This window comes from Mesoplodon densirostris, chromosome 1, assembly GCF_025265405.1.
Source record: "Mesoplodon densirostris isolate mMesDen1 chromosome 1, mMesDen1 primary haplotype, whole genome shotgun sequence".
NCBI lineage: Eukaryota > Metazoa > Chordata > Mammalia > Artiodactyla > Ziphiidae > Mesoplodon > Mesoplodon densirostris.
The window spans coordinates 6,456,566-6,472,391 of NC_082661.1; the positions used below are offsets into that span (position 1 = coordinate 6,456,566).

The 15,826-nt window shown below is 48.3% G+C and overlaps 1 protein-coding gene across 1 annotated transcript in view; it reads left to right on the forward strand.

Moving 5' to 3' along the window:
- The window catches only part of ADAM12 (ADAM metallopeptidase domain 12), a 406,064-nt gene that overhangs the window by 286,116 nt on the left and 104,122 nt on the right, over nucleotides 1-15,826 (forward strand). Inside the window, exon 6 of the mRNA XM_060098411.1 lies at nucleotides 14,767-14,947. Coding sequence (XP_059954394.1) covers nucleotides 14,767-14,947 — 181 coding nt within the window. The remainder of the gene's footprint in view (nucleotides 1-14,766; nucleotides 14,948-15,826) is intronic.

Consider the following 15,826-nt stretch of genomic DNA (forward strand, 5'->3'; position numbering starts at 1 on the left):
CCTTCCTGGCGCGTGAGGGTGGCCTCTTCCCTCACCGCGCACAGCCTTCCGTTCCACAAACACCCGCGTTTCCTCTCCTCGTTTTCTCCGCCACGTGCATTTAGGTGGTTTCCAGTCTCTCTCAGCTGCCAACGACCGGCCCCGCAGGCCTTGGGCTCCGTGACCCGGGCGCGGCTCGGATGGAGGCGCCCGAAGGAGGGAAGGGTGTGACCTGCCCAGTCCTGCCGCCGTGTCCTGTCAGTGTGCCCGCCCCGTTTCCACTCTGACCATCAGAGGACGGGGGTTCTGTTTCCTCACGTCTCCCCCAGTCCTTGAGATACCGGATTCATTTTTAAGTATTTACCATTGGAATCTAACAGTCTGTTCAGAACTGGCTCCCCACCTCCTTTGCCCGCTCCAGTCCCATGCAGGGAAACCACAGCAGCAAACGTGGGCTGGGGTGAGGAGGTGACGGGAACACTCAGGAACGCGTCAGGGGGAGGGCAGTTTGGGGGGGACCATGAGTCCGCAGGGCACAGTGGGAAGGTTTCAGGGACCGAGGGAGGCGGGTGGGATCAGTTAGAGGACTGAAGGGCTGTGTGGGGCTAAGGGCCCAGTTCTCCTGGAAAACCAGGGCACAGGCACCTGGAGGACACAGAGATGAAGGACAGGGTGGGGCCAGCCCCGCTGGCATCTGGGCCAAGGTGAGTGACCAATTGGAGGTAGGCCCTCTGGGATCATCAGATAGATCTCCATGCCCCCGAACACAATAGCCCAAGCAGTGACCAGTCACTGGGCCTCTCTGAGCGCCAGTTGCCTTGTATTTAAAATGGAGATAAAGACTCTAGCTGAGACTGGTGGTTGTGAAAATAAGTACAATGACCCATGGGAAAGCCCAGCCCTGTGCCTGACCTTGAGTGAGCAGCCAATGGAAAAACCATCAGCCACTTGAGACAGTCTTACATTCTTTGATTCTGGGACTGGGCCAGTCAGGGAGGCGTGACCGTGCCGTGCTTCTGGGTTAATTCCATGCAGAGCTACACTGCTCCTATGAGGGCCGGGTGGAGCACACAGGACCACACACACCTGAGAATTACAGTCACCCCTCTCCTGTGTGGTGTCCAATACACCTGAAAGTAGAGAGTCTCTAACACATACATGGGAAGTTGGCACTTTACTGTCTGTCGCACCTCTCTGGAACCTAAAAGATGGACCTGTTTTGAAGGCTAGATATTTCCAACCTTCAATTAACATAGAGGTCACTGTGTGCAAAGAACATAAAAGCTAATTCAAACTGGCTTAAAGACCAAGCATAGAGGTAGATTCATGCTATCGAAAAGTCCAGAGATGGCTTCAGGTATGACTGGCTCCAGGGCCTAACTGATGTTATCAGAATCCATTCTCTCTCCATCTTTGGCCTCTACCTTCTTCTGTGTTGATTTCATTCTCAGGCACTGTTTATGTTTGCGGTGACAGAGAGTCTTCAGGCGGCTCCAGACTTACATCCTCAGAGGGCAAGTAGAAGAATGAGGACCCTTAAGCTCAGCAAAAGTCCTCAAAATGCAACTTACTGTCCTTCACTGGGTCATGGGCCCCTCCCTGAAACAATCAGGCTCTAGGCATGCAGGCTTCAGTAGTTATGGCACATGGGCTCAGTAGTTGTGGCTCACGGGCTCTAGAGTGCAAGCTCAGTAGTTGTGGTGCACGGGCTCAGTTGCTCCGCGGCATGTGGGATCTTCCCGGACCAGGGCTCGAACCCATGTCCCCTGCATTGGCAGGCGGACTCCCAACCACTGCACCACCAGGGAAGTGGTGGGTGGAATGCTCTAAATTAACAGGTTATGTGCCCAACCCCTGGGCCAGGCTGAGTGTGAACCACACCCAGCCTCAGGGGCTGGTGCGGGCTGGGGAGAAGGGTGGGTACATGAAGGAAAACCAGAAAAAGGACAGATGAGGGCCAGGGACACACAGAAACTACAGGCCAACTCTAACAACAGCTTCCACATGTTTGTGAAAACTCTAAGCTAGCGAAACTGAGACCAGGCGTACATGGAGACATCCGGGTTGGTCTGATAATTTTCAGGTGGTTTTCATAGGGTATCAAACCCTTGATGGATAAAGAGATGAGGGTATCTTCAAGGGAATTCCTAATAGCTCCTTTTTACACTAAATAAAACAATCTTCAAACCAGTGACATTAACTAATTAGGTTTAAATTATGAAGATGAATGACTGGGTAGAGTATTCCTGAGTAACATTTAAATAGGACAGATCTGCCCCCTGTGCTTGGCCTTGCCACTTGCTCTCTACTCCCTGTCCTCCATCCCAGGCCTGCCCTCCAAAGACACAGGTAACTAGAAGGGTCCCCGGTTTCTCCCTCACAGAGGGGTCCATCTCTCTGACCAGATTCTGCAGAGTGTCTGAGTCTCAGGACCACCTCCTGTCTCCGGCACCTGGAGAATGCCCACCCGCCCCACCCCGGGTACCTGGCACAGAGCACAACTTGGCAAAGAGGAATACTGTGAAATACTTATGGCTGGGGTTCCAGGAAGAGTCAGGGGAGTGAGTGCTGCGTCATCTGGTGTCAACCACCAAGACGGGGTGGGAATACTGACGGAGCAGGCTGCTGCCTGGGGATGGAGCTCCTGAGAATTTTAATTTCCCAGATCTTTGTGCTGTTGTTACAAAAGCAGCAGACCATGCATCAACAGAGAAATTCCGGAGTTATGTAGTCAACTTTATGATCTTGCGAGGAGAGAATCAGACCAGAGACAAAGCTGTGTTCGATCAACTGCTTCCTGGCAGAAGAATCAATCGAGAGGGGAAGTAAAAATGCAACTAGAGTAGCACCAGCCTGGTAGATTTTGAGAAAGAATATAGGATTAAAAATTATGTGAAATATGGTGTGACCCCAAAATACATTCAGAGCTAGGAATGTGAAGGAAAACTCGAGTGTCCTAGGGGATGCATTAATTAGAGCCCAGCAGATTACAGTTTTGCAGAGAAAAAGCAGAGAAGGAACATCCTGCTTTGCTTCAAAAAGGCTGATCAAAGACGGGCAGGCAAGGAAAGCTCTGTCCTGGAAGAGAGAAGAGACGAGGGAAGCAAACAAGTCATCCTTCTTCATTTGAAGCTTGAAGGGGAGAAGATAAGGAGAGAGAAACACGTGGAGATCCCAGCAGAAAGGGAGATTAAAGAGGAAACAGCTCTTGAATGGAGGGAATGAAGTGCAACGTGGAAAATAGGTCATAAAAACGAGTGCCGCCATAGAGCTTATCCTTCCTTTGAAAGGACCCCAAGTCAAACGGGAAGTTTGGGCCATAAGTTAGTTTTGTACCATATCACATGTCTCCCCAAGATGCCCAGCCCTCGTTAGCACAGTGTCAGCGCAGTGTTCATGGTTCTCCTGGTCTCTGTTGTTGCTCCCGCGGCTTCGTGCCTCAGCCCTGCTCCTGCGTCCCTAAGCCCACGAGCATCCCCATGAGCACCAGATGCCCCCTGACACTGTCATGCCTGGGTACCATGTTCCAGTGATGTGGAGAGAATTCTGCCCCGTCCCAGAGGAGCTTAGCCGCTGTGTTTTGTAATGGGACAGACGTCCAGTCCTGGCTTGCTCCTGCCAGGGCATCCAAATAGCCATGTCCCTGTGTCCTGATCTGATTCACAAACACCACATTGCTGTCCCCTTCCAGCTGCCTGGTTAGAGCATGAGATCCTTAGCGGGGGAAAACCTGTCTCTCACCATTTCTTCCTCTTCTCTTGCTCCACCTCCGAGCTTCTGCTTGGAAACCTGGCGTGAGGACTCTTGGGGGCTCCCAATTTTGGAATGAGCCAAGAGTTTTCCCATCCCCTGCGGGCATGCTGGTTAAAATGAGGCTTAATTTCTTGGGGAATCACCACCTGTGCTTTGATAGACTTAAGGGAAGCATTCACGTAACAGATGAGGAAACTGGCATCTAGAGTTGTAAACTAGGTATTCGTTGTAATGACAACTTCATTTTTAAGGGGAGTTCAGGATACCTGAGCACGAGGTGCACACATACTCACACCTGCACACATACTCACACCTACCCACTCACGCTTTTACACGTGCTCTCGCACACAGGCGCACACATGCAGACACACACACACACACACCCTCCAAGGGTGATGACAAGCAGGCTATGTCCTACTTTACTCTTTGCCATCATCACAATTTCTGCTTTCAGGAGGGCAGGGACGGGTGTTAGTGCCACTGCTTTACAGAGCAGCTGAGGCTCGGTCACCAGGAGCCTGGTCCTGACGCTGCAGCTCGGAGCTGCAGGTGCTCACGTCAAAGCATGCTGTCACCCCCTTCCTAGTCACAGCTGCTCTCTCAGGAGAGAGGCATCTCCTGCATTGACACCAAGCCTTGGCTCGTGCGATGCTCACTAAGCTGTAGGCAGGGGTTACATTCTTCAGATTATGGTTGAGGAAGCAAAGCCTGGGAAAGTGGCTTCCCCAGAGTCCCTCAGCTGTAATGGGCAAAAGTCCATCTCAAACCCAAGTCTGGCTGACTCCTTGTTCCATATTTGCTCCACTAGATCTTTCGCACAACTTGGATCCAACCTTCTTTTTCAGCCCCATCGTCCTCTACCCTGAGGAACCCCTCCCCCATTCCAGCCCCACGGTTTTCTACATGTTTACGGAACATGCCCTGCATGTGTGTGACTGCCTTTATCCCTGCTGTGTCTCGGCCTGGGACACACTCCTCTCCCCATCTCTCAGTGGCTTTGGAAGGTTCACTCTCCCACCAAGGCCCAGATCACATGATGCCTCCTCCACAAAGCCCACCCTGGCCTCCCAGCCACTCCTTGCCATGCAGCTCAACCTTGCCTCGCCTGTTCCATCACAGACAGCCCTTGCTTCCGCAGCACAGTGCCTGTAGCATAGCAGGCGCTCCCTAGAGATCTGTTTACACCCCTGGGTTAAGGCACCCGTCCTGCTTTGGCTCACTTACAGTCGATTACCGTACCTTGTGCTTTCACTACCCTGCTGTAAGGACCTTCAGGAGAGGGAACATGTCTGATCAGCTCTTAGCACTGGCCTTAGATGTGGGAGACAGTACAAGATGCTTTTAAAAATTCAATTAAATAAAAATACTCAGATGCCAGGTTATTTGGTACCTGAATACGTCTACACACTGCTGTGTTCCTTTAATGTCTTGTATTGATTTTAATTATGTAACATAAAGTTTACTGCACTAAGTTTTATATAATGAGATCAAACATAACACAAAATGCAGGAATACTTCTTGCTCCACTACACTATTGAAAACTAGTCAATCAACTTATTTTTCAAAGGGTAGAATTGACCAGTGTTATGGTCCATGGAATCAGAAATAACCATTATAATGAAGGTAATCATTTGCAATTTAGTGATCAGGGCAATCACAACCATCATGTTTTAAAAAAGAAAGAAAGGAAAAGTTCTGCTTTGATGCAGTGTTGTTATTTATAATTTAACAAACACGTTGAATTGATCCATTTGAAGAAATTGACCAGAAATCTCAGCTGAGAAAGTGAAAGAAGGATCTTAGGAGGAAAACAAGTCAGAGGGAGTGAGGCGAGTGCTGGGAAAGGAGCCTCAGCCCTCCTGAAGGACTGGCCACGTCCAAGGATGCCGAGGAGTTGCCTGACCCTGGTACCTCTCAGCTGGACTTGAGTGTTCACTGATCTGGGTGGATGTGGGTTTTCCAGATGTCACAGCTCAACCTAATGGCAAAGTGGTTTAAGGGGCCGAAAAGTCAGGCACGTGGAGATGACCTTGCCTTTGCTGTCCTGTCTGCTAGGAAAGCAGGGCCCTGGGCCCACCCTAGCACTGTCTAGAACCTGGCACGCTCTAGGTGCTCAATAAACATTGGTGGAATCAATGTGCGCTCCCCAAGCCATCAAGTGGTCAGTGAAACTTAATCCCAGCCAGTTCAAATTTTAAAAAAATCTTTAAAGTGTAGTAGATCACGTTAAGAAAGAAATTAGCTTAGAGTGGGAGGTGAAGTTAATTTGACCTTGACCTCTGTTCTGTGACCTTCGGCTCCCCTAGCTTCTATCAGGCTGGGCTCTGCTGGCTCCCCTCCAGCCCCCAGGCCACGCCACCTCTGGTGAGGGCTCTCCTTCTCCCTTCCTCTTCCTCCGTGGAGATATTCATTCCGTCATCCTGTGTAAACATCTGTGGGAGCCACAGCTGGGTTTGGAGCCCTTCTGCACCGTCTCCAAGGCTGCTCTGGTCCCCACCCTGAAGGACCCCCAAGGTCAAGTCTCAGTTCTCCCAGGCTCTACTTTCATTCAAAATTCAGAATGTCCAAATCCCAACTCCTTGGTCCCCAGACTGGCCCCCCGCCTGAACTCTTTTCCATTCAAGGTCCAGCCCATCCCAGGCTCCTAGCTTGGCCCCCAGGGGGATCTCTGATAACCTCTGGCAGGCGCCAGCCCCTCCCACACCCACCCCTTACAGCACCTCCCTCATCCATCTCCCCTTCCCCATTCCCCTGTCGCCACCCCAGAGCAGCCCTCCCTCCCTCCAGCACTTTTTTTTTTTTTTTTTGCGGTACGCGGGCCTCTCACTGTTGTGGCCTCTCCCATTGCGGAGCACAGGCTCCGGATGCGCAGGCCCAGCGGCCACGGCCCACTGGCCCAGCCACTCCGCGGCATGTGGGATCTTCCCTGACCGGGGCACGAACCCACGACCCCTGCATCGGCAGGCGGACTCCCAACCACTGCGCCACCAAGGAAGCCCCCTCCAGCATTTTTAAATTGCGCTGCACCCATGCTTCCTCCATCCTTCCCTTCACATCCATCTCGCACATTCCAGAAGGTCGTGTTTCAAAAACACTGCTCGATCATAAGTCCTGCCACCCTCTGCACTCGAAACCACACGGCTCCCCACGGCCTACATGTCAGAGCCCCTGTTCACTCACGTGCTTGTGCAACAGTGTTTCCACGGGTGTTTATCCATCACCTCCTCACACACTGATCACTGCAGCCAGACATCATTTTAATACGAAGAAGCAAGTGCCGTGAAGTAAGTGTACACAAGACCACACGAGAAACTCGGCAGAAGGGCCCAGGGAATCCTGCAGGGAGGTATGGCTACCCTGGACCTCAGAGGTTATGCTTCACCCTGGAAGCCTCTGCCCGAGGGCTGCCCGGGAACGGTGGGAGCCTTTGGGTGAAGACGTGGCCCCAAAGCAGCTGCATCCCGCAGGCCAGAGGGGTGGCCACCAACGGTTACAAGGCAAGGAGCCGGTGGATTTGATAGAGGTCCCGGGATGGAGGTGGGGAAAGGCAGAGGAAGAGGGACCAGCAAGAGCCACGTCCCGGCAGCTGGGAGTTGGAAGTGCCTGGAAGAGGCAATATTGTCTTCTGCGCAAAGCGTGTGCGGCACGGTGGGTGACGAGGCCACAGGGGCAGCCCGAGGTCTAAAGCCAAGGTGAGCGCCTTGCCTGGCATCAACCACCGCCCAGGTCCAGTGCCCGCCCTCCTTCTGTGGCCCCGCTGTCCTTCCGCACGCGTCTCCGTTTCAGCCACAGTGTTTCCTTCTGAGCACACGCTAACCTTTCTCTCCCCTGCACTCTTGCTCCTTCGAGGCCGTTCACCTGGCCCCCGAGCTCCCCACACCTCCAGGCCCTCCCCATCTTCCAGAACTCCCTTCAAGGCCCCCGTTTCACATGGGCTGTTTATCAACCATTCCTAGGTCAGCGCTGGGCTGACTGACCAGCCTCTGGGCAGCTCTGAGTTTCTCTGGCATTTTGCACTTGGAATTCAGCTGTGCCCACCCTGGCACAAGTCCTTGGTGACTCAGGAGAGGAGCTGACCATCCAGAGTGGCCAAAGGCAAGGGAGCAGGCTTGGGAGCCAAGTCCATCTGGGGAATCCTGGCACTGCCACTGACCAGCTGTGTGCCTGTGTTAGTTTCCTAGGGCTGCCGTAACAAATGACCGCAAACTGGGGGGCTTTAAGGCAACAGAAATGTCTTCTCTCGCAGTTCTGGAGGCCAGAAACCTGAAATCAAGGTGTTGGCAGGGTTGGTTCCTTTTGGAGGCTCTGAGGGAGAGTCCGTCCATGCCTCTCTCCTGGTTCCTGGCAGTCCTCAGCGTTCCTGGCCTTGTGGTCGCATCACTCCAGTCTCTGCCTCTGTCCACAGGGCCTTCGCCCCTGTGTGTCTGTGTCTTCTCCTTTTTCTGTCTCTTATGAGGACACACGTCATTGAATTTAGGGCCCACCCTAAATCCAGGATACTCTTAGCTCGATATCCTCCACTTAATCACATCTGCAAACCACTGCCCCCTGTTGTTTTGTTTGTTTGTTTTTTGCTGCTCCACGCGGCACGTGGGATCTTAGTTCCCCATCCAGGGGATCGAACCTTCGCCCCCTGCATTGGAAGCATGGGAGTCTTAGCCACTGGACTGGCGGGGAAATGCCCTCCCCCTTTTTGAAGGTTTATATTCACAGGTACCGGGGATGAGGACTTGGATATATCTTTTGGGGAAGCACAGAGACCATGGGCTCTCGTCACTGGCTTCCTGTTAATGAAAGGGGCTCATCATACCTGCTTTAGAGGACTGCTGTAAATATTAGAGAAAACAGAGACTTCAAGAGCCTGGTTCATGGCGGCAGGGAAGGGTGAAGAGTGACTGCTAAGGGTACAGGGTTTGCTTTAGGGGTGATGAAAACATTCTGGAATTAGACGGTGGTGATGTTTGTACAACTCAGTGAATATACTAAAAAACCATTGAATTGCATGCTTTAAAAGAGTGAGCTTAATGGTTGGTGAATTATTTCTCAATAGAGCTGTTATTTCTAAAAAGGAGCCTGGCTCAGGGTAACCATCAGTAATAGCTGCTATTATTATTATTGATATGCCAGTAATAGCTATTCTTTTTTTTTAACATCTTTATTGGAGTATAATTGCTTTACATTGTTGTGTTAGTTGCTGCTGTACAACAAAGTGAATCAGCTACTCGTATACACATGTCCCCATATCCCCTCCCTCTTGCGTCTCCCTCCCACCCTCCCTATCCCACCCCTCCAGGTGATCCCAAAGCACCGAGCTGATCTCCCTGTGCTATGCAGCTGCTTTCCACTAGCTATCTGTTTTACATTTGGTAGTGTATATATGTCAATGCCACTCTCTCACATCATCCCAGCTTACCCTTCCCCCTCCCCGTGTCCTCAAGTCCATTCTCTACCTCTGCGTCTTTATTCCTGTCCTGCCCCTAGTCTCTTCAGAACCTTTTTTTTTTTAGATTCCATATATATGTGTTGGCATATGGTAGTAATAGCTACTCTTAACATTTTTTATAACAGTTTGTTTTACCTCTTTGGTCGTGTCTCCCAAACCTGTTTATGAATTACATTTGAAATGGGAACCATGGGTGAGATGCCTTTATGGGTTCCATGGGAGCTAGCCTGGTGCTTTGCACGTAGCAGGGGATAATGAATATTTGTTTTGATTATACATAAGTAGTTCACATGGAAATTACTTATTGAAAATAAACCTGATGGTGCTACTGTGCTCACTAACACTGCTGCCATCACGGTGTATCAAACACAGATGAGGGCTTCCCTGGTGGCGCAGTGGTTGGGAGTCCGCCTGCCGATGCAGGGGACACAGGTTCGTGCCCCAGTCCGGGAAGATCCCACATGCCGCGGAGCGGCTGGGCCTGTGAGCCATGGCCGCTGAGCCTGCGCATCCGGAGCCTGTGCTCCGCAGCGGGAGAGGCCACAGCAGTGAGAGGCCTGCGTACCGGAAGAAAAAAAAAAAAAAAACACAGATGAGGTGGGATACCGCTTTTACCTGTGAGCTCCTCCCAAAAAGGACTGAAATTAAATTTCATGCCAACTGCATCTCTAACATGGTTGGCAGCACAGTATTGAGCCCCAAAGTCTATTTCCAAGAAAATTCAGTTGCAATTGAACACAGAATCAGCAAGTTTAATTCCTTTTTTTTTTTTTTTTTGCGGTACATGGGCCTCTCACTGTTGTGGCCTCTCCCGTTGCGGAGCACAGGCTCCGGACGCGCGGGCTCAGCGGCCATGGCTCACGGGCCCAGCCGCTCCTCGGCATGTGGGATCTTCCCGGACCAGGGCACAAACCCGTGTCCCCTGCATTGGCAGGCGGACTCTCAACCACTGTGCCACCAGGAAAGCCCAATTCCCATTTTTGAGTCATCATCTGATTACAGGTAATCAGAATCCATGTGCCACTACCTTGCTTGCCTGGGAGTAGAAAGAAAAATCATATGAAGAACAACGCCATTCAGCTGTGTGATTGCCTGACTCACCATTGCTTTGGAGATTAAAAACTGAATTTCGAGAAGGACAAAAACTTATCTTGAGGACGTGTAGGTCCCCTGAGTTATCACTTTGAAAGCTAACAAAATAGTAAATCTATTTAATATCTAAGCCGTTAAAATTGTAATAGGGGCTTCCCTGGTGGCGCAGTGGTTGAGAGTCCACCTGCCGATGCAGGGGACACAGGTTCGTGCCCCGGTCCAGGAAGATCCCACATGCCGCGGAGCGGCTGGGCCTGTGAGCCAAGGCCGCTGAGCCTGCGCGTCCGGAGCCTGTGCTCCGCAACGGGAGAGGCCACAGCGGCGAGGGGCCTGCGTACCGCAAAAAAAAAAAAAAAAAAAAAAAAAAAAAAATTGTAATAGATTCCTCTTTGTTTCCACTGAAGGAAAAACAATAGGGTTTTGAAATGTAAAGTAAAAGCCTCCTGTTTTCAAAGCAGCAGCTCCATTTCTTCGGCCCTTCCCCTTTGATTCCTGCCTCTGTCACAGTCATCCCTGTTTCAGGCCCCACAACCCTCTCAAGACAGCACAGGAGAGAGGCAGGCAGGAGAGCGCAGGGGCTGAACATCTCAAGCCTTGGAGAACTGGGTGGAGACTGGGTCCCACCTGTACCTCCAGCTACCTGTGTGCCCTCGACAGCAGGGAAAATGACCCGAGCTGCGCTCTATGGGGCATCCACTGAGCCTGGATCCTAAGCAGAGTGCCATGAGGGGTGGCCTTCATCATCTCCAACTGTCCCTCTCTTCTGCTTCTCCCATTCACCACCACTCACTGCCCCGGAAGTTGGCCTCACCCTCCCCTCATAAGGGCCAGTCCCGTGTTCTCCTGATCCTCTTAATCTCCCCATAGAGAAGATACCCAGAGTCTTCATCTTTCCCAAACATTGGCAACTGTCTTCTAACCTCTCTCCCCCTGCTCTACCAGTGGGAAGAGAACCCCACTTTCAAAGTCTGCTGGATTTAAATTCCACACTCTGAGATACTTCCAACTCCAAGTTGACAGCTAAATACCTATGACATTCAACTTAAATTACATTCGCTTATCTAGTTTGGGGCCAGAAAGGGCTGTGAGAACATCAAATTTTCACATCTCAGAAACCCCGAATCCTTGAATTTTGTGTCCACTGTGGTTTCCAGCAATCTCTAGAGCTAAATGATTAATTATACACAAGACAGTCCAAAGCAATTATTTAATTAAGATGTATTATAGGCTGCCAATTGTTTGGAGCAAAGGGAAAGGCTTCACCCCAGTTTCTCAACATCTGGCCTTTGGATGACTTAAAAGATAAAAGGAGACACCAGAACATTTTTATGACTGAGTAACAATTTCTAGAAATTTTCCATTAAGTAGAAAATCTTTTTCAGTCATGTGCTTCTCATGATTAGAACTTGGTGACAGATTTTACTGTAAGTGTTCAGCTTATTGAAATCCAATGCAACATAGAAAATGTTGCAATGCAACATGAAATGTCGGTGTCATTTTCTTTTTAGGGCAGGAAAGTCAGCTTTCTAGCCAATCTCTCTTTTCCCCTCAAGTGTATTCATTTTCCACTTTACCCTGGCCTTTTTTTTTTGAAGATCTTTTTCTTAATTTAGGGTTTTTCAAAATCAACTTTAATAAACTGAAATGTCCTACTACCCATTCTAAACTGAGAAATCTAAGTTGTAGTTCATAAGGAACTTTTCAAAGAAAAAAATACAAGCCACCCCAGAGCTGATGCCCGAAGTCCTGTCTATATGAATAGATCTACTTGGAGATACATGAAGACTGTAGTTTGGGGGGTTGGGAGTAGGGGGCCAGGGTGTATACGAGAACAGCTGTATGTAATGACTTTTAATCCATCTGTGGGATTTGAAAATTGCCAAAACTTCTCAGTTACGCCAAACCACACCGGCTCCCCCATCTCTGAACAGTTAAGTGTCGTGATTATTGGTAACACACAGCTCAACTCTCCAGTGTTTTCCAGCTGCCCTGTGTGTCTCGGCGCCATCTTCTCAATTAGGCTGTGGTCATCCTGGACATGATCTTGCTGTTTCTTTCACTGCCTGTAACACTTCACAAAACAGGGCTAGTGGAGTAAACCAGCTGAATAATAATGAACTGATTAGCTTGTATGGGCTCACCGGTTGCGTTCAAAATAAATATTTGCCAAATCAAACCTTTTCTTTTCATACTATTTGAGTACTGACATACTGTTGTCCCATTAAAATTTAAGAATGATTAAATAGTCACCTATAAGTGGGCCATCAATAAGCATTGGATGAGTGAATGGCTGAACACATGAGCAATAGTGGATGTTATAGGAACACCTTTCAAGCTCCATCCTTTGGAAACAAGCTCAGATCGTCTGAAAGAAACTGCTGGAGCACCCGACTTTTTCAGCTGTTTCTTAAGGACTAAGCTATTTCTTAAATCCTTGGAACTGATGCCCTAAAACCTGGAGCCCATGGACCTCATCCATAGTCCTAAATCTCCTGAAATTTTCTGCAAAATACTGTGGATCTATGTAGATGTGAATTTTTCTGGGGAGAGTATAAGGAGGAGGTTCATGTCTCAAAAAAGGTTGAGTCACTGTGTTAGAAGCCTCTATTTACAATCAGATGAATTTTGCATGAAAATTGTATGCATTTATGAGTGCAGTCAACTTGATCAATAACAGAAATTGCTAGATGTGTGGGAACTCTCAGAGCTGCTAGTTTACTGTTACCCAAGTTCTCATTTCTCTAAAGAAAAAACTGATGTCAACATCAGGAAGAGCCTTTTTAAGTTAAAGTACTTCTTATTCCACATTGGAAAAGAGAAAGGAAAACCAGTGTGTAGACCGATGTTCCCCCATCACTTAAAGAAACTGACATGGCTCATTTCCAGGAAGGAGGACACGTCCTGCTCCAGAAGGTCAGACATGCCTTGGGATCCATGGCATAAGGCCACCCCTGTCTCTGCAAGTTAAAATATTTAACAAATGTGTCCTTTTTTTTTTTTTTTACATCTTTATTGGAATATAATTGCTTTGCATTGTTGTGTTAGTTGCTGCTGTATAACAAAGTGAATCAGTTATACATATACATATGTTCCTATATGTCTTCCCTCTTGCGTCTCCCTCCCTCCCACCCTCCCTATCCCACCCCTCTAGGTGGTCACAAAGCACCGAGCTGATCTCCCTGTGCTATGCAGCTGCTTCCCACTAGCTATCTATTTTACATTTGGTAGTGTGTATATGTCCATGCCACTCTCTCACTTCGTCCCAGCTTCCCCTTCCCCCTCCCCATGTCCTCAAGTCCATTCTCTACATCTGCGTCTTTATTCCTGTCCTGCCCCTAGATTCTTCAGAACCATTTTGTTTTTAGATTCCATATATATGTGTTAGCATACAGTATTTGTTTTTCTCTTTCTGACTTACTTCACTCTGTATGACAGACTCTAGGTCCATCCACCTCACTACAAATAACTCAATTTCGTTTCTTTTTATGGCTGAGTAATATTCCATTGTATATATGTGCCACATCTTCTTTATCCATTCATCTGTCGATGGACACTTAGGTTAATTCCATGTCCTGGCTATTTTTAGTAATGCTGCAATGAACATTGTGGTACATGACTCTTTTTGAATTATGGTTTTCTCAGGGTATATGCCCAGTACTCCCACAAATTAACTAAGTAAAATACCAAAAAAAGCATACTTTTTTTTCATTCTTTTTTTTTTTGGAAGTATAGTTGATTTACAATGTTGTGTTAGTTTCTGGTGTACAGCAAAGTGATTTGGTTTTATGTAAATATATATATAAATTATATATATTATATATATGTTATTTTTCAGATTCTTTTCCATTATAGGTTATTACAAGATAATGAATATAGTTCCCTGTTCTATACAGTAGGACCTTGTCATTTATCTGTACTGTATATAGTAGTGTGTATCTGTTAATCCCAAACTCCTAATTTATCCCTCCCACTCCCTTAGCCTTTGATAACCATAAATTTGAAAAAAGCATAGGTTTATACTTAACCTTATTTCAGAATCCTTTCAACTATTTAGGAAATTTAGTTGATCAGGATGAATAATTCAGGTGTAGGAATTTTCCTTTAAAAAAAATAAAGATTTCCCTTCTGAATCATGTCTGCTAATCCAGATCTAGTTATTTTCTAAGCGGATGAAACAACTTTTCTCTCAACTCTTCTTCCCAGCAATATATCCTTGAGAAGTAAAAAACAAGCAAATGAAAAACGTAAAGACTAAACACAGTCGATTCTTTACCATAAAATATTTGAAACAAAAAACTTCGCAGACTTGGTTTTCAAAAGATTTACAAAAATAAATCAATGCAAACATATGGCACAGGAATGTCCTTTCCAATTCAGACCTGAGAATATAAATAAATTGATATTTCTCTTTTTATTCTCTGAGTAAGAACTGGGTTTTAGCCATGAACAAGAAACTGCCCTTAAAAGTTACATAATTTTTCTTCTTTCTTTTTCAACAGGGGACTTATTACATTTGAAAATAAAACCTATATTTTGGAGCCAATGAAAAATGAAACCAACAGATACAAACTCTTCCCAGTGGAGAACCTGCAGAGCATCTGGGGATCCTGTGGATCAAACACAACGGGCCTCGCAATGCATGACAGGCTCCCACCGCCCTCCCAGACCTGGACAAGAAGGGTAGGAGGGAAACCCACGTGGTGTCTCTGGGGAGCTGGGGACTCCAGCTAGGGACACCCACTGCTAGGCCATCTGGAGAAATTTTGCTATTTGTGTCTGAGGGATGGAGTTATTACCCAGTTTATTGGAGGTGGTTGCTATGATGTGAACAGAACATAATCAGATACTGAAAGCTCCATTGTTGTATTAAACGTCAGCCTCAGACTCATTAACCTATGCTGGGTAGAGTTGAGCTCAGAGGATGCAAAATCACATCTCCGGTGAGAACCTTCTGGGCCTAGACCCAGGAGTCTGCCCCACCGTTGGGCCCCTCCATGGTACACAGAACTGGACCGGAACCTCCACACCCTTGGGCAGCTCTCCCTTCTACGGGAAGAGACAGACAATATGGAGGTTTTGCCAATGCAAAATTAGGGTCTTCAAGATTAGGGTCTTCATAATAAGACCCTATAATTAGGGTCTTCATCAGGATTTGCACAGCATTCCCTGCCACTGCCCACTCACCTGCCCTGGGTCTTGGTCCAGCAGTGTGGCTGAGGGGTGGTGTTTATCCCCAGTCCATACTAGGGGGCACCTGTCCCACTTCCCTCGAGGGGTCTCTGCTTTCTGGCCACCTGCCCCTGGGTCTGCTCATCACAGGCCTTCCCTTCTGCTGCAGGACTGGAGAGAGTAGTTGCCCTAATGGAGTCTGGACCACAGATGTCCCTCCCGACTAAGAGGTCCCCCCCTGGTGCAGCACTAGGGAACCTGCACCCCGAATGGCTGCCTGACCCTTTTACATCAGTATCACGTGGGCTCCACAGACTGCAGCAGAACTCTTAAAAAGGAGTAAGGGTAGCCACATCTGGCTGGAGGCCCTGAACTCAAAAGACTACAATC